General features: G+C 45.4%; 1 protein-coding gene across 10 annotated transcripts in view; it reads right to left on the bottom strand.

Moving 5' to 3' along the window:
• The window catches only part of nlgn1 (neuroligin 1), a 115,278-nt gene extending 93,900 nt beyond the window's left edge, over positions 1–21,378 (bottom strand). For 5 of the 10 annotated variants that reach the window (XM_056604078.1, XM_056604079.1, XM_056604081.1 and 2 more), the window contains exon 1: positions 21,232–21,377. In XM_056604078.1, coding sequence (XP_056460053.1) covers positions 21,232–21,337 — 106 coding nt within the window. In that variant the 5' untranslated portion in view covers positions 21,338–21,377. Of the gene's footprint in view, positions 1–18,649; positions 18,689–21,227 lie in introns of all 10 variants that reach the window. The other 5 variants (XM_056604076.1, XM_056604080.1, XM_056604077.1 and 2 more) reach the window with 2 other exon arrangements.
• Positions 21,379–21,757: the final 379 nt, after the last annotated feature.

The following is a 21,757-nucleotide window of genomic DNA, read 5'->3' as shown; positions in this document are numbered from 1 at the left end:
GAGCCCTGTGTTGCTCTCATCCAATCAAGATGGATGGAGTGTAAATGTCGGCCCTACCTCCTTTCCCAACCACACACAGTCGCACACAAACCCACAAACATGGGCATGAACATCCACACACATGCATTCACAGGCACCCCCCCCCCCACACACACACACACACACACACACAGATATCAAAGTATACATTGTTGGGTTAACCCATCCCTAATTCTAAACCTAACCCACTAAACCTATATGTAATCCTCAACACTATCCTAATGATGTATAATAATGCTTATAATGGCATTGAATAAGGTTATTTAATGGTAACCAGACCATTAGTTAACCGTTAATTAAATTGGTAATTGCTAGTTAAGGCTTATTACTGCATTTACGCATGTAAATCGATAGCTCATCGACGATACCTTATTGTAGGTGTAAACAAAAATGTTTTACTCCCAACCATTGCCGGTTATGGTTAACAAGCTATGCGTAATCCTGTTGAGCGCAAGCTGACCGTCACCCGACCGCTCACTGCTTTCATGATGCAATCTTTGGATTTTCCTGCGAATATATAAATTGCTGAAACGTCCAATTGTCTGCAGCCTCCAGTTTCTCCAGCGCTCCATCGTTTCTCATCCCCCCCCCCCCCCCCCCACACCCCCCCCTCTCTCCCTCCCATTGTGGCTGTGCAGTAGCGAGCTATAGTTACAGCACCCGGGGCCTTCCTAATGGTGATGACCCCGGGACAAGCAAGAGAGGAAACAACCAAGTGTGCCAAGGAAACTGTCCCGCCAAAAGCCATAAGAACGTGGGCAGGGGGGGAGGGGCAACAAGGTCTGAAGCCGCATTACCCACGGTCCTAATGGGCCATGCTTGGCTCCACTTTATAGCTGCTGCCGGTGCTGCTGCTGTTAGACTGACGGAAATACAATTCGCTTTCCCCAACCCAAGCACCCAGATAGGGACAAAAATAGAGGCAGAGAACGGGAGAGATAAAAATAAAAAACTAGTCAAATTTAAGGGAGGTAGGGCTGGGTATGAATTTGAAAAATTCTGAGTAGGAAATGGAAATGGATTGCTGGAAGGCCTAAGAGGGTGAGAGACGGACAGGGGGGGAGAGACAGAGAGGAGGAGAGAGAGATGCACACAAACACTTATGTAAAAAGGCAGAGAGAAACAGGGCTTATGCCAGAGAGGAAAAGAGAGATAGCAAAGAGGCGTCTCGAGATAGAACTGACTGTGTTGCTAGAGTTCCTGATCTCTCTCTCTCTCTCTCTCTCTCTCTCTCTCTCTCTCTCTCTCTCTCTCTCTCTCACACACAGACTATCCCAACTCTCTCGCCTTCCACACCGCCTCCTACTCCTCCTCCTTCTCTCTATCTCTCCCCGTGGGTTTATGACAAGCCCTGAGGTAATTAATAACTGTCAAATAATTCTACATTGGAAGCCGCACCTCCATCCCCCACTCCCCCCTGGCCCCTTCCCCACCCATTCAATCATCCACACACATTCTCTTTCTCACACACACAGCTCTCCTATCATGGGAATGACAGTGTCGCCAGTCCAGGAGCCGCCAAGCAAGCTAATTGACTCTTGAATAAGAGATCATGGAAAGTGATCTTGCTAATTACCTGCACTCTGAAGTTAGGCTGAGGAACACCCACACACACACACACACACACACATCCGCTCATCCACACACACACACACACACATTTGCTCATCCACACACACACACACATTTGCATGCTCATGCACACACACACACACACACACACACACACACACACACACACACACACACACACACACACACACACACACACACACACACACACACACACACACACACACACACACACACACACACACACACACACACACACACACAAGACTGTGACGACTGTAAGTATAGTTCACAGTCATTAATAAAAAAAAATGAGGTTAGGTGTAGCCATGTAGACAAGTGTGCGTATCCACACACGTTAATTGATTTATATTACCATACGAGACTGCAGCATATTGGAGCTGGATCACAGAAGGCCGACCATTCCAGCTTTCTTTCATAAATGCCAATGGAAAAGGAGAGAAACAGGAAAATCCCTAGGCCTTGGGCCCTACTAGTTGTGGTAGTAAGAAATTAAAAGTACTTCTGGAGTGTTTTAACTGTAAAGTTAATTAGCAGCAGAGAAGAGCTTGAAGACATACCTTCAGAGTAACCCCCAACTGATCGTTCAAAGAGACAGAATACATTGTGTGCTTGTATAACAAGCACACATTGTATGTATACTGGTGTTTGTGTGCGACTGTGTGTGTGTGCAGTCAAGCTTTTATTAAAATGAGATTAAAATCTGAAGGATTGGACTGTGGCAAACGTCCTATTTCAATTAAATGTCATCTGGTCGGTAAGCATTTTGCTGGGGCAGGCGATGTTCAACATACACACACACACACACAAACACACACACACACACACACACACACACACACACACACACACACACACACACACACACACACACACACACACACACACACAGAGTTTGTGTGGTGCCCTTCTACATCAGTAGATTCAATTATGTCTCTTTCATCAGCCAATTACATCGTCTGAATTCACAGCTGTTGCCGCGGTTGCAAGCGCCCCCGGGAGCCGACCAGAACCATGGGCAGATATGTGATTGCAGGGTTTCCCGGAAGTGGCTATAGACCAGGCACAGCGCCCCTTCTGAACGTCCTACTGTTTCTACAATCAAACTCAGTTTCTCAGAGACACGAGGAAGTAAGTCAAGTATTTTCAGGTGTCAGTCCCTAAATGGGCATGCGTCATTTATGTCAGTATTTTCCATCTCCCACCGACTAAATGCATGGTTTTCAACTGTAGCCCGCATCCATGGAGAGAGAGAGGCCCAGTATTGTCCAATCACACATTGGACAATCCCACAGCAGTTAAAATGTTAAATGAGCGTAGCATTCAAGAATAGCCCCTACTGCAGAACATATTGTCTGAGGCCATTTAGCCGTTTAGCATGTAAACTCCAAAGGAGTTAGACTATGAGGCGGATGATGACATCTCTATACCACCATCTAACTAATTAGGTTGGCTTCAACCTGGACATTCCAATAAAAGTAAAAAAATATGTTTTATTCAATATGATGTAAAACCAACTAGCAGAAGTTGTTTCATACATTTTTATTGATAATGCTTTGTTGTTATTCTTCTATCAGGCCATACTGTGGAAAACCGTTCTCACCCTGATTGAATGATCATCCAAATTGATATTTCTAATAGGGTTGTAGAAAATAAAAAAGAGTCTATAAAAGTGTTTGCACTTCATGTCAATTTACAGTAAATGTTTTAAATCAGATAGATTAAGAGTGGCTAGGCTAGTCTGGCATGGAATCAAAAATACCTCATTCAGGGATAAAATAGGATTGTGACTTTAATTATTGTTGTCAATAAATGAATAAACAGGGTACTTTTTGGCTGTTGTTATGATGGAATGATGTTGAATGGAAAATACTAAAACTACTTTTAAAAGGGTCCACTTGCATAAGTGTACTGATATACTGTATAGTTGATGTAAATGTATACGTATTGCTGTCTTTCTCTCTTTGGCCTACTTTTGCTGTAGCTTCTTTTGTACGGCAAACCCTGGATTGAGTTGTGCGCTACCAAGGAAGGTCATTTTGATACATATGCTGATACAAAGGCCACATATACCTTTATACATTGTAATTTGCGATAGTGGAGAAAAGTCTTGAAAATATAACTTAGCTCATTCTCTCTCTCAAACACACGTGCACACACACACACTACTTAATGTATATCCTTAATTTAAATGATAAATATTTAAAGTCGTTCAAATGTGCACTGTATTGTGCACAGGAAGCTAGTTTGCCGTTTGAAGATGTATCTGTGTGTATGATGTTGGAATGAATTGGTGTAAAGGTTTGGCTAGATTAACCTAAGGTTAGGCATGAAATAAAGAAAGTTTGCAACTAAAGGGCTCAATATCATGTGAAAATCAAAACATACGGACCAGCACAGACTTCAGCAACACGCCTAACCCTTACCTGTTCTGCCAATGACATGGATCTGAATGAACGTAAGTAAGTCCAAAAAATAGTGACTTCATGGCTTAGCCCCGTTTAATGCCTCCTGTGGTACACGCTTTAGTTCTTCTGCATTTGCTTCAAATTTGAAACATATATATTTAAAAATAACCACAAAATAAACAAGGAGGCATCTGCTAAACGGCAACACAACTTCCTGAGCCTTTTCGCACACGTCTGTTATGCCGGCACAAGAGACTTGTTGGAATGCATGTGTGTGTGTGTGTGTGTGTGAGTGTGTGTGTGTATGTGTGTGTCTGTGTGTGTGTGCATGTGCGTGTGTGTATAAGTGTGTCTGTGTATGTTTGTCTGTGTGTGCTTATGGTGTGCGTGTGCATGTGTGTGTGTGTGTGTGTGTGTCTTTGTGACAGATGGATGGGGCCACAGGGGGGTTCCGTGCTTTAGCCTCACTTCCATCCTCATGGACAGAGTACAGAGCGGTGTGTCTCCCCTCCTGATGCCAGCTTGCTGACTAGAAGACCCAGCATGCCTTGCTGGAACAAATGGATTACAGTTAGAGTACAATGTTATGGGCTTTGACTCTGGCTGGGTTCCTCACACGCACAAGCAGCATGCAATAGGAGTCAATTGGAGCCGGTCTAAGGTACTGTGAGGTCTTTGGTAAGGAGAGCGCTGTTAAAGGAGTCTGAGGTGAGGAAATAGGCCATTACTGCCTCTTATGATGTTCACCATGTAGGCCATAATTAATAGTCTGCATTGAGGACTCTACCGGCAATATCTGTGCCTGAAGTTAATTATCTATGGTATGCTAGGGAATTCAAAGATGGTTGCATTGTGAGCACTCAATGTTGAGGACATATGCGGACACTGTAATGCTGGAAACAATAAATGTTTCATTCATTTTACTTTAATATTGTTACCAGCTATATAAATCCTATTTCCTTAATCCTATATTTGACCCAAAACGTTATTTTAAAATTGATGCATTTATAAAACACTTTTCTTTTTTTACTAACTAATCTGATTAACTGAGTCACTTTTATATATCCTCATGCAAACAATGATGAAATACTCCTTTCCTATACTTCCCCATTACCAGTCCTATTTCAAACTAATGGAGAGAGACACCATTGTCTGACAATGTTTTATTATAGCCTTGCTACAATTGCATACCTTCACAAATTGACATGTTGTAAAAACAGTGCATGTGATGAGGTAATGCGACTGCTGAAATTGAGCATTAGCTCCCAGGTCATCGGGAAGTCTGGTGGGGGTTTTGAGTGAGCGATAACAACAGCGGCAATGTTCTTAACAAGGACTCAAACCAGGAGCTGTGATTGGGTAACGCGACCACAAAAAAAAAAAAAAAAAAACACAACCCCTGGCGCCACTCTCAGTAACAGGGCTACAACGGCAGTGCTATTGAGGTATGATGTGATCATCAATCAGGACAGCACAATGGAGACAAATGACACCATGTAAATGATTGCTATTGCATGTGTCAGCGTTGGGGGCTCTCTAGCCAAGCCGGAAGAGGGAGGATGGAGGACGCATTCCTGCCTCCCCTCCTCTCCTCCCTGCTCTACTCAAGCCATCCTTCCTTCCCCGGTCATCCGTCTCCCCTGGCGGGCCGTCCTTCTGAAGGACTGCTCTCTCCTTCCTCAGTGTCCCCCTTTTGCCTTTGTTCTCGCCCGCCTTTGATTATTGTTATGTATAGAGAGATTTTGAACCAACAAACACAAACAGCATTGATGGGCACGCACACACACAGACGGACACGCACACACAGGCACACACACGCGCAAACACACACACACACACACACACACACACACACACACACACACACACACACACACACACACACACATATAAACACGCAAGCACAAACACACACCCACACAGACACACACAAACACACAAGAACAAACACACACACACGCAACCACACAGACACACACACACACATGCACACACATACACACGTTAATAAATTCCCGTCATCTTTCTGGGTGTGTAATTATTTATATTGTTTTTAATCATAGCTTGTTGTGTCACAAAATAGATTGTCCCCTCTAAACTCGCAAAGGTATGTCAATGTTATTTCTCATTTCCATGACAAACCCGCACCTGTAGGGAAATTATCTCTATCTATCTATCTATCTATCTATCTATCTATACATAGATAGATAGAGAGAGAGATATAAAAAGGGAAACATATACTTAATTCAATTTTTCTGTCTGATATCACGGCTGCCTTGTGTTCATTCAGATCTTGACAGCAGCCCAACCGTAAAAGGCACTTACAGTAATAGTCTCCAAAAAATAGAGAGAAAAGGGAAGAATTTAAGAAACAAAAATGTCAACCTAGCTCGACACCGCTGTCCCTCTTTAAAAAAGGTGTTACTTATTCATCCTGCCTGACAAGCCCTTCTGATGTGGCGGACGTGGCCCCGGCCAGGTGATCGCTTTGATATGCTGAAACGTTTGGACCAAAAAAAGCAGGTTTGAGTTATACTGCAGGTGACAGAGCCTGCCTTCTTTTGATGTCTCTTTCTCTCTCTCAAGCGGGCGCTCTTCCCTCATTTCCCTAAGGCTTCTCTATGTATCCACCCCTACCTTTCCCTTTCAACATCCGTCTTTTAACCAACGAATGCGCCGATAGAATTGCTAAGAGCTCGGTCATCGATGACCTGAAATCGCTTCTTCCATCTTGAATCTGGAGCCATGATACTGTACGCAGGGCAGTACAGTAGGGCAGCCATCTTGGCCACAAATTGGTTCACTGCAGTTCCCATCTTGTTGTCTCGTTTTCCTTTTCTGTCCTACTGTATAGTCATGTGCAGAGAAGGTTAATATCTTAGTTAGGGTTGAGGAGGTTAAAGGTTGTATTGAATTTGAATACATTATTATTATGATAGAAAAGGCCAATTTGAGAAGAGAGATGCATGTTGTGTCCTCGGGCATAGATCAACTAATGTTAATGTAATCTTTTTTCTACACACACACACACACACACACACACACACACACACACACACACACACACACACACACACACACACACACACACACACACACACACACACACACACACCAATGTCTGAATACTTAAAGGCAGGAAGGGCACTGACCTACACACGAGTATGTGCGTGGCACACTTAACTTGCATCACATCCTCTGCACAGTTCATAGCATGAATACACAAACGTGTGGATTTGAAGCTTCTTACATGGTTTCCTGTGAACTGAATAATTCTCTTTGATAGAACCTAAAGGCAACGTACCTAATGTTGTGCTGGTAGGGCGCATAGCTGCGGGTAATAGTAGTAGTAGTAGTAGCACTATGTACTCAATCTCTCCTATCTTTCGCATAGGGAAATAAGTTTTCAGCCACAAACTGAAATAAGAAGTAATCTCTCCCTTGTTTCCCCCACATCTCCTTTGATGGCGGATAAAAATGTCTCCCTCTCTCGCTTACTGCTCCTGTCAAACTCTTAGCCAAATTAAAGTCCTTAAACATGTTAACATCACAAACAAACTCCCCCCAAAAATTCCTCAGAGGTCCACTTGCCCACTGCAGCCTTCATGAAAGTACATTTTAAAGGATTTGGCCAGTTTACTAAGAACACAAGTTAATTGTTGACATTGTCTATGTCGAGATGTAAATCAGCCGTGATTTTGTTGAACTTACCCACTCTCGCGGTCATTGGCATCCATTGTATTCCAAACTAGTGTTTATCAGCTCCCAAAGCTATATCTTTGTCTTGTCAAACACAAGTTAGTGTATATGAAGAACAATAGGTAGTTTCTCCACAATCAAACAAATCCCAAAGTTTAATTCTTTGATTACACACCAATGCCCATGCTCGCTAACTTAAAGATTGAGGCTTGCAGATAGAATTCTGAGCCAAGATGGCGGCTGCGTTTTAGGCGGGGTGAAATTATTCTGAATTCTGAGTGCAGAGCAATTTTCAATATTACATATATACTTCTATATACATTGCTTTCCTTCACTCTCCCTGCAAATCAATTTCAGTTGTGTGCGTATGCCCCAATCTATCCCTCTCCGCCAGTCTGATTTCAATTTATTCAGAGTACTGTAGCTCGCACAAGTGCGGCAGAATGGGTTCGCCAAATGCGCGTATTTTGTAAGTATCGTCAGCGTCTGATTCAGACATTGGGAAATTAGGGAATTTCTGAATTGGTAGCCCCACATACAGCCATTATCTTTGCTGAGAATTCAAACTTTTCAGCTCTCAATCTCTTAAGTCGGTGAGCATGCGTCTTTCTTAGTTTGTGGAGAGAACGAAAAAGCCAGGGCAGTTAGTAGGTGCCTACTTGTGTTGGACGAAACAAAGATACAGCTTTGGCAGCTGCTGAACAATTCTTTGAAACACAATGGATGTCAATGGAATCGCCAACCGCCCGATTTCGGAACACGTGCTCACCGCGGGTGGTGGTGAGTTGAACAACAATCATTTACAAACATTAATGTCAACAATTAACCTGGGGTCTTAACAAACCAGCCAAATCCTTTAAGCTATGGAGTTATTGATGCAGCACTTTGAGCAGGTAGAACCAGCTGTACTTCTCATCTCGGAACGTATCGTGGGTAAGGAAAACCAGAGAGAGAAAGAAAAAAATAACGAAAGAGATCAAGAGAGCAAGGGAGAGAGAGCGAGAGCGAAAACAAGAGAGAGTAAGAAAGAGAGAGGGAGGGAGAGAAATAGAGGAGGGAAGAAGGAGGAGACATGGTAGAGGAAGAAGCATGAATTCGAATGCACAGTAAACATGAAAGACTCATGAAAGAAACATAAAGAAAAGAGAGACACAACATATCAGCTGCCTGCTCCGTCTCTGAAGGCAACATAAAAGCGGGAATGAAATCACTTGATGCACTGGGAGAAAAAAAAAATGTTAACATCCTTCTCGTCTATTCTCTATCCATCCTGAAAATTCCATCTTTCTGTGTACCATTATAGAAATCTCTTTAAAATGAAAAACAGAATTAGAGTTCTTGTTATTCATTTCGAAGAGTTTATATCTAGTCACTGCAGCCCAACCATTACACACCTGTTCTTAACGTCTTGTCCCAGGGACTTTTATCCCTAATAATACATATGCTGCTTTTACTCTAAAATAGTATTATTTACTAAATACGTTTGAAGTATAATTTCCTTATTGACCAGCCAGCAGCATTGTAGTACTACTAGAAGAATTTAGTAAATAGTATTTAGTGACTTCAAAACCTCAATCCAACTTGAACCTATGTCTGCTTCCAGTTGTTTTTTGTACAGAGGTTAAAAGGTCTGGCAGACGTTCAGATGTCCAAAAAACAGGCTAGAGTATTTCCTAGAGAGTTGGGAAAAAAATACTAATCATCTTTCTGCTGTGAACTGATACGGAAAAAAATAAAAAGAAGTGACAACAAAGATAAGGGAAAAAACAACTGAAAAAGAGGAAGAAAGTGAAATAGGGGCAGGGAAGTTAACTCAAAATTGAGGATGAAACAAACTGCAAAAATAGAAGAAAGAGTGATGGAGGGTGATACAGAGAGAGAGAGAGAGGGAGAGAGAGACAGAGACAGAGACAGAGGGAGAGAGCGAGAGAGACAGAGAGAGAGAGAGAGAAAAAATTGCTAGAGCTTGCTGGTGTTAGGTGTGAGTAAACCTAATAATGGTCTCTGTCATTTGATTGGAGGCAGTGGAAAAGAAGAAACATGCGCCTCCTGTTGTGCCTCCCGAGGCTTTTATCCCGACGATAGTGTGTCTCGAAAACTCCAGGGACCAATCGGGCGAGAGATGAAAGAGACTTAGATTGTGATGTGACACGCACACACACACACACACACACACACACACACACACACACACACACACACACACACACACACACACACACACACACACACACACACACACACACACACACACACACATGTGCACAGGAAGACACGCAAACAGAATTCTATCTATGAATCTGCTCATAACCATATGAGTGCAAAGGCAATTCAATTGTAACTTGTTTAAGGTGCGTTCTCATTATTTCCAGCATGTGTGCACTTAAGTGCGTCCTAAGCATGTGCACCTACACACACGAGTTCACACCCACGGTCCATTTCCCTTCTTCAAATAAACTTAATGAAAGGAGTGATTGGTTATTGACAGTTGGTGTCAAACCAAAGTTGCTGAGGTGTTCCAAGCTGTCACTGATGTGCTGACATGCTGACACACACACATACACACACACACACACACACACACACACACACACACACACACACACACACACACACACACACACACACACACACACACACACACACACACACACACACACACACACAGATTAAGCAGCAGACGCATCAGACTAACTGAGTTATCTTGTGTGTGTGTGTGTGCGTGTGCGTGTGCGTGTGTGTCTGTGTGTGTGCGAGTGTGAGTTTTTTTCTTCCAGTGTGACAGTCTTTCTACCTTCTAATTTCATGTATTAAAATAAATGACCATGTGGTTTAATTATCATTATCATTTATTATGTGCAAAGCATAAAGGTTTGAGAGAGGGACATTGATTCAAAAGAAGTTTGTGTGGGTGCGTGCACGTTAGTGTGTGTGTGTGTGTGTGTCTCTGTGTGTGTTTGTGTGAGCAGAGGGGGAGGGGGGGGGGGGCTTAACTTGACAGGCAGAAGGCTTAAGGCTTCCATTACAAACCACGCAGACTAAATGCCTTAGTGTGACTAATTGCCGGGTTCACAAAAATGACCAGGAAAACACACGCACACAAACACGTCCGCCCCCTTCACCGCTCTGCCATCTCTCCCTCTTCCCTCCCGTGTGTCTCCTCCTCCTCCTCCTCTTCCTCCTCCTTCACCCGCAAGGCCTCCGCCCCTCCTCCTCCCCTTGTGGTGTGAAATTAAACATTAAACGGCGGCCACCCAGGGGATCCAAGGTGGTTAATGATGTCTAGATCCTGAGACATTTCTCAAGAGAAATAAAGGACCAGCCAGGGGGAGAGGGTGCACGACCAGCAGTCATGCAATGTGTGTGCATGTGTGTGTGTGCGTGTGTGTGCGTGTGCGTGTGTGCGTGCATGCATGCGTGTGTGTGTGCAGGATTGGGTGTTTATGTGTGTGTGTGTGTTTGTGTTTCCTCCTCAACCATCCTGGCATCATAATGAGCACATCTCAAAACACGTACAGATTGAAGAAAATATATTTTGGTGGATCTCTCTTTGTAATGGTAATGCAGCTCTCTGCAACTCTGAAAGAGGCAATGGCAAACAACAAACCGGTGATAAATCAAAACCAGGTATTGGGACATAAAAATAAGCAAAGGAAAGGTCAATAAGACAGCGAGAACCAAAAAAAAGTCGTCAGAGAGGACAGGGTGTGTAACTAGGGCAAGGTTCCGTGAAGTGGGTTGCACGATTGAACACATCTGCGGACGCCGTACAACAGCCAGCGCCCGACTATAACTAGAAGCTGAAAGAGGCAAGGGAGACGTTGCTTAGGGCAATCACACACAAATACGCACACGCAATATATGCTGTGGATCTTTCTTTGGCTCTGGCTGCCCGGTTGTAGTGTGTCTGTTTGCTTCATCAATGTCATTTTGGGGACAGACAAAACCGGCCTTTCCTGCCTGATGTGTGAAGAATGTTAAAATAAAATAGATAAAGAAGGAGGGAGAGAGCGAGAGAGTGTGAGAGCGAGAGGGGAGATAAGATATCAAAGATAAACTTTTAACAAAGATTTATCGAATACATCCTACCTCGACCAAACCCAACTGTACAGTGAATGAAACCCAGACCAAGACCCACATTTTAAGAGAATGCTGTTATTCTTGCTGTTCATTTTGAGAAAGGTTTAGACTAAAACCAGACATGGGAGTGATCAATTCTAAATGAATACAATAGATAAATATAGATCCACGAAGGATACATTTATAAATGAAGCGCTGAAATGGATATGCATTCGGGCAGATTAATTAGAAATTAAGCAGTGCTAAAGCAGCCCCATTACACTTGCACCTGGAGGCTGCAGGGGCCTTTGATGGCAATTTCATGTTTTTTTTTGTTCACAAACAAGGCTTCTGGGCACACACAGAAACTAATTATAAAGCCCAAGGTTGCCTCGAGGGCCACTATTGTCACTTTGCGGCATATTTACTGCAGTCTAGATCTACGTGTTACAGTACACAAGGTGTCTCTAAGCAAAGTCTCCCATGTCTTTCCAAGCAATTTGGCTTAGAAAGACATTTAAAGTGGATTAGCACCATGCCCTCAGTGCCTTGCCTCGCAGTGAGGAGAGGGCCAGGCGGTTACAGTGAACGAGAGCCGTCCTGGAATGGAAAAAGGATACAAATGCAGATGCATAATCCAGAGACAAAGGAATATTAATGCTGAACAAATTTAGATAGGAAAGTGAAAACGGTGGTCGTAAGCGCATCAAAAGACAAAAAGGAATGGATATGCAAAAGACGGCGCAAGTACATTGAACGGCGCCTCAATCGAATGTAAATTTATAATTTACATACATTTAGTCAACACAACACATGGATCTAAAGGAGATCTTACGGAAGACTTTAAAGCAGGCACAGTCTTCATACAGCTGCTTTTATTCACATTCTGTATTCATAGGGACATGACCTATTTTACCGCACGCATTACATTTTATCGTCCTTCCTTACATACTTCTAAAAGCTTTGATAGTAATTATTCGGTCTCGAAAAAGCACATTCCTTTTCAAATAAGTTTAAAATGATCAGATTTGGCCGACACCCTTGAATAACTGCAATAATGATCAACCATGATAAATAACTGCTAAATAGATAGCGACTCGTAGGAAATAACAATAATACTTTTTTTTTTTTAAATATGTTACGTACAATGTGACATTCCAAATTAAACAGTGAGCTGTTTTGAAGGTTGAATTAAAGAGCCACAGCACCAAGGTAACACCGAAACAGAGGATTTAAGCAGGGTGTCGGCAAGTTTGCTAACAAGATGCCGCGCAAGATAAATATTTGACAAGTCTTCTCTCAAATGTAATCTAGTAAAACAGGGAAGGGAAATGGTAAAACAATGTGTTATTCCCCCAACGATGTGACGGTTGGACAAGGCCCAGAAGCTGGTGCTTCTGAGAACAAGTGTTATCCAGACAGTGGCCTTCAGACAACCAGAGCAAACAAACAAACCCAAACCAATGCGTCGCTCTATCTGCTACGCCTCGCTGCGTGGGAAAAGGTTCTACCACATGCGAGTGTTGCATCCAATTTTTATTTTATCCAACTCGATGGCTACCACACCCCACCATGTATCTCCTCTTGTTCCCTCTGCTCTAATCCTAATGGTGCACGGTGCACTCTCTCGCTCGCTACCACCCGCCTTTCTCTCTCGCCCCCTCTCTCTTTCTCGCTCATTCCTTCTGATTGCTCGGCCAAGGTGACACCGCTGTTTGTCCCGATTCTATGCAATTAGCCTCATACCCACCATCTGGCCTGGTGCTGCCACAAACTTCCTGTTCTATAAAAATCCATTCGACTTCCAACACAAACACACACACACACACACACACACACACACACACACACACACACACACACACACACACACACACACACACACACACACACACACACACACACACACACACACACACACACACACACACACAAACACACCCTGCAAACACAATAATATGAAGTTATTGACTACTGTTCTCTTGGCATATTTCTACAAACAGGAATCAGAATCCCATTCAATGTCATCATTCATTAATTGTTAATTGTGTGAGTGGGTGTGGGTGTGTGTGTGGTCCAAAATGTTACGTTTAGGTATCCCCAAACCCTTCCTTGTAATGCTCCTGTTAAATCGACCCAATTTAATATCACAACGTAATTAAAGGGACTTGGCAGCCCCCCCGCCCACCCAAATTTCCTACTACTAGGCACCAGATCTGCAGAGGTCCTGAGTGTTGGATGACGTGAGTGTGTTTATGTGTATGAGGGCTGGTCACCTGAGGGGAGGAGCGTGTTCAGTGGAATAATGCCTATTGGAGTGAATGCAACTGTACGCAGTGTAAAACTAGAGCGATGGCTTGAGAGGGAGGCTAACAGGTAGGCTCTGTCAATTTATTCTTTCAAATCACTTAGAATCTCCCAGATCTTTTCGTACTGCTACAAATAATAATATATATATTATACATATAAGCCATCAAATACCATCAAATGATTGGTCAATTCTCTGCCATCAAATATTTGCCCAATTTTCCATTTTATAGCTGCTACTATATTTCCATGGGCTATGTGTCACCACTGAGCCTGCGGAATAATTGTCTCCAGCCGTGATTATCCTCAGAGATGAAGCGCACATATGTACATATGTAGATTCTGCATCATTATTCTCTCTCTCTCTCTCTCTCTCTCTCTCTCTCTCTCTCTCTCTCTCTCTCTCTCTCTCTCTCTCTCTCTCTCTCCCCCCCTTCCTCTTTCCCTCTCTCTCTCTTACTCCCAAAACACGGAGGTGTTGACATGAACAGTCTGGAGCCGGCCCCTCCATCATCAACATCATAATCCTCAAGGAAAATGGCGTGCCAACGTTCAGTAGCTTGTTAGATGTTTCAGAGCGGGGAGAAGGATAACTCACTTCATAAATAATGACCGCCATGCGAAATGGAAACGACAGCGGAAGCTGTTACATTTTCCTTTTTCCTCATTTCGCCTCGTCTCTCTCTTTGGTAGCCGTGTTGACGGATTCTCTTACCTGAAATATTCATGAGGTGACAAAATATGCGAGCTTGGCTGGCCCGGCCTTGAGCTCTGCCACCACCGGGCCCACGAAACAAACCTCCAAAAATAGCCACGCAATGCTATGTACGAGCTGCTAGGGGAGTTGGGAGGGGCAAGATTGTATCTGGGATTGAAACAAACTGTGGTGTAATCATAACATGTTGGATTTGATATATTATTTAGAAGATGTATTATTATGATTAAAAGCTTGAATTATTACATAATCTGCATTAAATCATTACATACACATACAAAACAGAAAATGTTTTGATGCATAATTAAAACATTCATATGGTGTATATTATTTGATAAAAACAGGCGTGCCCTAAACGGCTTCCGCATCTCTATACATTTATTTTATACGTCATTTCAATATATAATATGTTCTCCAACATTTCTAGTACTTTATTCGGAGGCCGAGAAAAACAGTACTCTTAGGCCTCACACACAGGTGTACACACACACACACACGCACGCACGCACGCACGCACGCACGCACGCACGCACGCACGCACGCACGCACGCACGCACGCACGCACGCACGCACGCACGCACGCACGCACACACACACACACACACACACACACACACACACACACACACACACACACACACACACACACACACACACACACACACACGCGCACACACACACACACAAAGTTAGCGGCTACTTAACTCAGGAAATGATGCAATGATCCTTCTGCTCATGTCTCTTCTGAGAGATTTTGCCTCAGAGTGTATTTATTTGTGTGTGTGCGTGCGTGTGTATATGTGTGTGTGTCTGTATGAGGGAGTGATTGTGCGTATATGTGTGCATCCATGTGCGTGCATCCATGTGCATATGTGTGTGTATGTGTGTGCGTGCGTGCGTGCATGTGTGCATGCTTGTGTGCGTGCGTGTGTGTTTGCGTGTGTGCGTGCGTGTGTGCGTGTGTGTGAAAAAGACAGAGAGACCGATAGAGAAGGGAAGGAGATCCCAAAGGGTTCTCCTTCAACTCGTATGAAACTGGAACAAAGCCTCGGGAAGAGAGGGAAGTTGAGAGGAAGAGAGAGCGGTGGAGAGAAGGATGGGTAGAGGGAAGGAATGGATGGAAAAAGAGGCAGCGGGTAATATAATGCCTCGTCTAAATCACACACAGAAGGAACTGAATTGCTGGCAGACGCACCCATGTTGCAATCGCCCACCACACTGCCCAATGGCAGCACCCCTATGACGTCACCACAGGGGTGCTAAATGACGCAGCTATCCACATTTTTCCTTGGTTGTTAGATTAGGAAAATGAAAAGACGCATAATAGCCATATCCCCCCCAACGTTAACATCTGTCCTGTGGTCCCACATGACGAGACGAGCCCTGGGCCTACTCAACCAGAACGGCAGCTTGTTCTTTTATTGTGAAATGATGACAATGAAGCCCTTCGACAGCTCTCTACGGAAAAAACACATTCAGAGTGTTAGAGCCGCAAAGCAACGTGAGAATAGTGTTTTATTCATCGGCATGCAAAGGAGCCTGTTCTTTGTAAACTGTTAAGAGTCACATTTGTGTAGTTATCGCACTTGCGGTTATTGCGAGATACATTTCTAGGTTTGGCTCCTTTCCAACTTGTCTAACATCATATTCGCTTTTTGCTGCGCGTTCAAGTGTTGTATTTCCATTAGAACTGAACCAAATGAAGGAATTCACACATTGAGTCCGACTGTGGGTCGGAAAAGATTTCTCTGGTAGAGCAGTTTATTCGTTGACGTCGGACCATTTTGTGTTTAGAAAGGGATGTGTTTTATTATGCACGACGTTAGCGCGCCCCATCATCCCCCCGTGAAGCCTGTGCATAGTTATATCGCTAACTTGACAGCCTGCAGCCTCATTACGCCATAAACATTTAGCTGGTGTCTCTCTGCTACAATACAGGTGTGGTTGTTAGACTATCTGGGGTACACATCAATCTCGATGGATTACATCTATTCCAGACAGAGACAGGTTTGATTTGTGTCCCAGTGGCTGGGGCTTGATGAACAATCGTTGGCCAATTGCTGTGACTTATTTCAAGAAGTCCTGTGAAGGCGTCCCATGCAGTGAACTGGGCTGTGGCTGGACTAAAGGTGGTGCTGGGGTTGGAGGGTGATGGTGGTTTTGATGGTGGTACTGTATCTGGAACAGCCCATATGCGTTTTGTTTGACATATTGGAATGTTTTTGTTTCACAAAGATGACCACAATAACTAACGTTCACCTAAGACACTTTGAAATGTGTGTGAGGATGAATTCTCCTTTTAATTCATATTATTTATTTTTTTAACATCCTTTCCGCAAAACACTTAAAATAATAGTGGGTGTGGAAGGAGGGACGCTTTCACCGAAACAGACACACCACCCCTTCTCCAGCATGTTCGGATTTAATGACCACACTCAGAGAGCAGGCGCATTAAAAAATAATGGACATGAAAGAGACACCCCTTTGAAGTGCCGAAAACTTCCACTTGTGATTTTTAAATACACTGAGAAAGGGAGGAGAGACAAAAGATGAAGATCTCAGACGATGTCTACGCCCCTTCACCTTGTACCTCGGGAGAGAGTTCTCTCTCTCTCTCCCTCACTCCTGTCATTGCATCATCCCCCCTCCCTCTTTCTCCCCTCCCCACTCAATAAATCTCCTGCTCTCTGCTTGTTTTCTTCTCTTACTGATCTGCCACGGTACCCTTTCACTGCTCCGGTCTCTTCATCAGTTACTGATAAATAATGAAGAAAAGAAAATAGTGTGCTATAGGGCGTCGCTGCCAAGAGAAAATGAAAGTCTAGAAAGGAGAGGAGGAGAGACTAAAAGCAAGTGAGGGAAAACACGTTTTTTTCTCTAACAATCTAATAAGAAGGAGGTTGGATGGACATGGACTAATAACGCTGCCTTCTGCCCACCCTGAGGAATCCTCACACATCGCCTATTAGGGAGGTAGCTGCTGAGAGAGAGGGAGGGAGCGAGCGAGAGAGAGGTAGATGAAGTGTTTGAAAGAGGAGGAAGAGAGGAGCGAGCAAGGCAGAGAGCAAGACATGGGAGGGAGGTAACAACGATTGGGGAGACAAGGGTCATTATCTTGATGTAACACCGCTTGATAAGGTGCCCCCCCCCCCCACCCCAGCCAATAGAATTCAGATCGCCTCATTTTTAATAGAGAGCATGTGCTAAAGGTCCAGCCTATCTTCTTGTTTAACACACAATCTCCTGGGATGGCAATGGGGTGTTTGTGTGTGTGTGTGTGTGTGTGTGTGTGTGTGTGTGTGTGTGTGTGTGTGTGTGTGTGTGTGTGTGTGTGTGTGTGTGTGTGTGTGTGTGTGTGTATGTGTGTGTGTGTGTGTGTGTGTGTGTGACAATGTGTCAATGCGCATATGTCTGCGCATGGATGTGTGTGTGTGTGTGTGTGTGTGAGCAAACACGCATCTTCTATCGTCTTAAAATATCTGCCCATCACCTTGTACATCCGAGCCAGTATGGGGACACACTCCTGACCTGTTCTCTCTGGCACATGGTCAATTCTGCCATGGCCGCCGGCCCCCCTCCTCTCCCCTCCCCCCCCCCCCCCCTCCTCTCCCCTCCCTTCCAACCCTCCCACCCTCCCCGGCAAACAACGGAGGCTCTCTCACCAGGCCAGTGGCCCGTGGAGGAGGCGACGGGTGGCATGGCAATCTCAGACTCCCCGAGCACAAGACAGTGGACTCTTTTCACGACAGGAGTCGTAGCGGGGCAAACACAGGTGTCACCGCGTGAACACATGAATTCAGAGTCTGTTCCCATTCACACAGGCCGTGATTCCCCGGCAGCTAGGATGCATCCTTGAGAGCTGGTCGTTCTGGGTCACACTGGGTGGGTGCAGGAGCGTACTGCTACAGTAGTGTGCAGTGTCACATGGCCCGACGCGGCTGTGCAATCGCGTTGTTGTGCTAATGGTTGAAAAATGTGGGGTATGCTGCTGTCCTACTTACTCTCTGATTGAATTGGTTCTCATTAAGAGGCGCACCATGTGTTAAACACACAGTGTTGTATTTTGTCTGCATTAAGGGCGGCATTGTTAGCCGCATGTTCGCTGTCCTCCAATTACCATGGCAACCAGAAGTGCCACCGCTGTGTCCAATTTGGTCTCCGTTCGAGGCTGTCTCAATGCATGCACCCTGTTCACAAATAGACGACTAATGAGGGGACGATCCTGGAAAGATTACAGAAAGCCTCCTAGCAATTTGGTACGCAGCCCATGTGTTCCGGAGCAGCTACACGGTTCAACCCACGCCTACATCTCCCACGTTGCTCCATTGCTAGCGCACAGGACAGCCCCTCAGCAAGACCAGCCTCTAATTATGGTTATGAGCTACACCTGTGTTTACCACGCTACGACCAACCAGCTAGGTACATTGGACCAATTAAAGTCAAAAAGCAGAACAAGGGTGGGGTTATTTTCTCCATGACAACAGCGCTGTCGTGCCCGATACTTGCTTTGACACACACAATAAGTCACTGCTATGTTGTGGGGACTCAGCCGCCTTCCATTTTGCAGTGGGATTTGTGGATGGGGGTTGGGGAGGGGGAGTTGGGTAGGGGAGGTTGAGGGTAATGTAGAAATTGCATACATAATATACATACCTCCTTGTCTACATATTTTCTTGCCGGGTTTCCGGGCACATTCCTTGGATATTCTTTTGACTGAAAAATGAATAGAAGACTAAAGAATAACATGGAGCTCCGAGGACCACTTCAACAAACGCACACAGGAGCTGGCATGCAGCCGCGTATTAAGGCAAACCCACGCGTATTCAGGTGTAACGCACACACACACACACACACACACACACACACACACACACACACACACACACACACACACACACACACACACACACACACACACACACACACACACACACACACACACACACACACACAGACTCGCAAATGGATGCGTTTGTAGCAGACTGACTGAGGAATGGAACTGAAAGGAGTGTGAGAGATGGAGAGGGGGAAATAAAGAAACAAACACAAAGAAAAAGACCAAATATGATCTCATTAGCGAAAGCTGTTTTACTACAAAAGAGTACTCCAGAGTTCGGCTAAATGAAGAGACAGAGAGTAAAAGGGAAGTGGGAGAATGAGCGAGATTAAAGACAGAAGCAGAGGGAGCATGAAAGAGAGAGCGAGGGGAAAAAGAGAGGAAGAAAGAACGACAGGAGACGGACAGAAAGGAGACGGAAGAACAAGCATGACAATCTCACTTAGGGCCCTCTGATCAGCTGGCCGACCGGTCACGCTTATCAATAGCGCTGATTATGGTCACGCTGGCTTTATGTTCCATGAATTTGAGGCATTGTGCGCGCTCACAAAGGGGACGTGATGAGTGAGTGGAGCCAGGTGGAGGGGCGAGGCGGGGGGGGGGCCGGAGACCGACTCGGGAGTAGGAAAATGGAGGAGGAGGACGAGAGAGAAAGTCGATATCTTCCATGGTCTTTTTTTACGAATTGCTACACACCCTTATACACTTTGTCACCGGAAACTACACCGTTTAGTTTTCGGGGGTTTTCAAAATCTGAGGTTGGAATAGGAGGAATGAGGGGCCGTGCGATAAGGAAGATGGGTCGGTCTGTGCCACGGTGGAAAGAGGGACCTTTGCAGGATCAGCCCATATGCGTGTTATATGGGGTAGGATATTCATATATGCTGTAGGTTGTTGTTGTCGTTTGCCTTGTTATGGTAAACATTCCTGTTATAAAAAGACATCAAAAGGTCTACAAACTGGAGAGAGCGAAGGGGAAGTGAAAATAGATGAGGGGTAAAGTAACCATGGGGATGAATTTAAATAAACATATGCGGTGGGGGTCACACACGCGCACACACACACACACACACACACACACACACACACACACACACGCACACACGCACACGCGCACGCACACGCACACGCACACGCACACACTCTCTGGGAAGCATCCACTTCTCCCACAAGCCCTTCTTTTAGTAATGCGAGAACACTTGAGATTCATATGATACAGTAAGTAGCATGCACAGTTATGCATGCAGTAGGTCATGCGCTTTCTCTGTAAGGACGGACGGACGTACAGACGGACAGGCACGCATGGTGACAGACAGACAATAGACAGACAGACAGACAGACAGACGACAGACAGACAGACAGACAGACAGACATCCCCCTCTTACCAAAATAAAACAAAACAGTAGGTTCTACGTTCCAAGTTGAATCCAAACCTTGTCCCTGCGCCCATCACACCATCACCCCAGCCTCCCCCCTTCCCCACCGCACACCCCAATCTGCTACCCCCCCAGGCCGTGACCACAGTAGACCTGGGAAGACAGGAGGATGGGGGGTCGGGGTGGGTGTCAACTCACCATCCTCCGTGGGAACGTAGATGTTGAGGAAGAGGCAGTCCTCGCTCTGGTCCTGCACCCAGGAGGAGACCACGTCGATGCTGTTGGTGAACCACACCGGCAGCATCACGTCCGGCAGCCGGCCCTCCACGATGGTCTGCGGGCACACGGGCGCAAAGTGGGTGGCGTTGCGCACCTCGGGCCAGGGCACGGGCGGCTCGGGGGGCTGGAAGCGCCGCTCGCCGGTGGGGGCAGCCGCGTAGGGCACGCCGAGGAACTGCACCACGGGGCCCAGGATCTCGTTGTGGAGCTCCTTCTTGACGCCGCGCAGCCGGCCGTACACGGTGGTCACCACCGGGTCGCCCTCGTCCAGCTTGTCGCCGCACGCCGCTCCCAGGCAGGCCTGCAGGAGCAGCAGGCCCAGCGCACCGCGGGCCAGGGCCCAGGCGGCCCGGCGTGCGGCTCCGTCCCCTGCTTGATCCCGCGCGCTACCGCTGTCGCACTCTCCGGTCGGGGTAGCGTCGCGGGCGGGAGGAGGGCCATGCCT

This window comes from Gadus chalcogrammus, chromosome 12, assembly GCF_026213295.1.
Source record: "Gadus chalcogrammus isolate NIFS_2021 chromosome 12, NIFS_Gcha_1.0, whole genome shotgun sequence".
NCBI classification, from domain to species: Eukaryota; Metazoa; Chordata; class Actinopteri; order Gadiformes; family Gadidae; genus Gadus; species Gadus chalcogrammus.
This window is presented reverse-complemented; position numbering and strand designations above follow the sequence as displayed.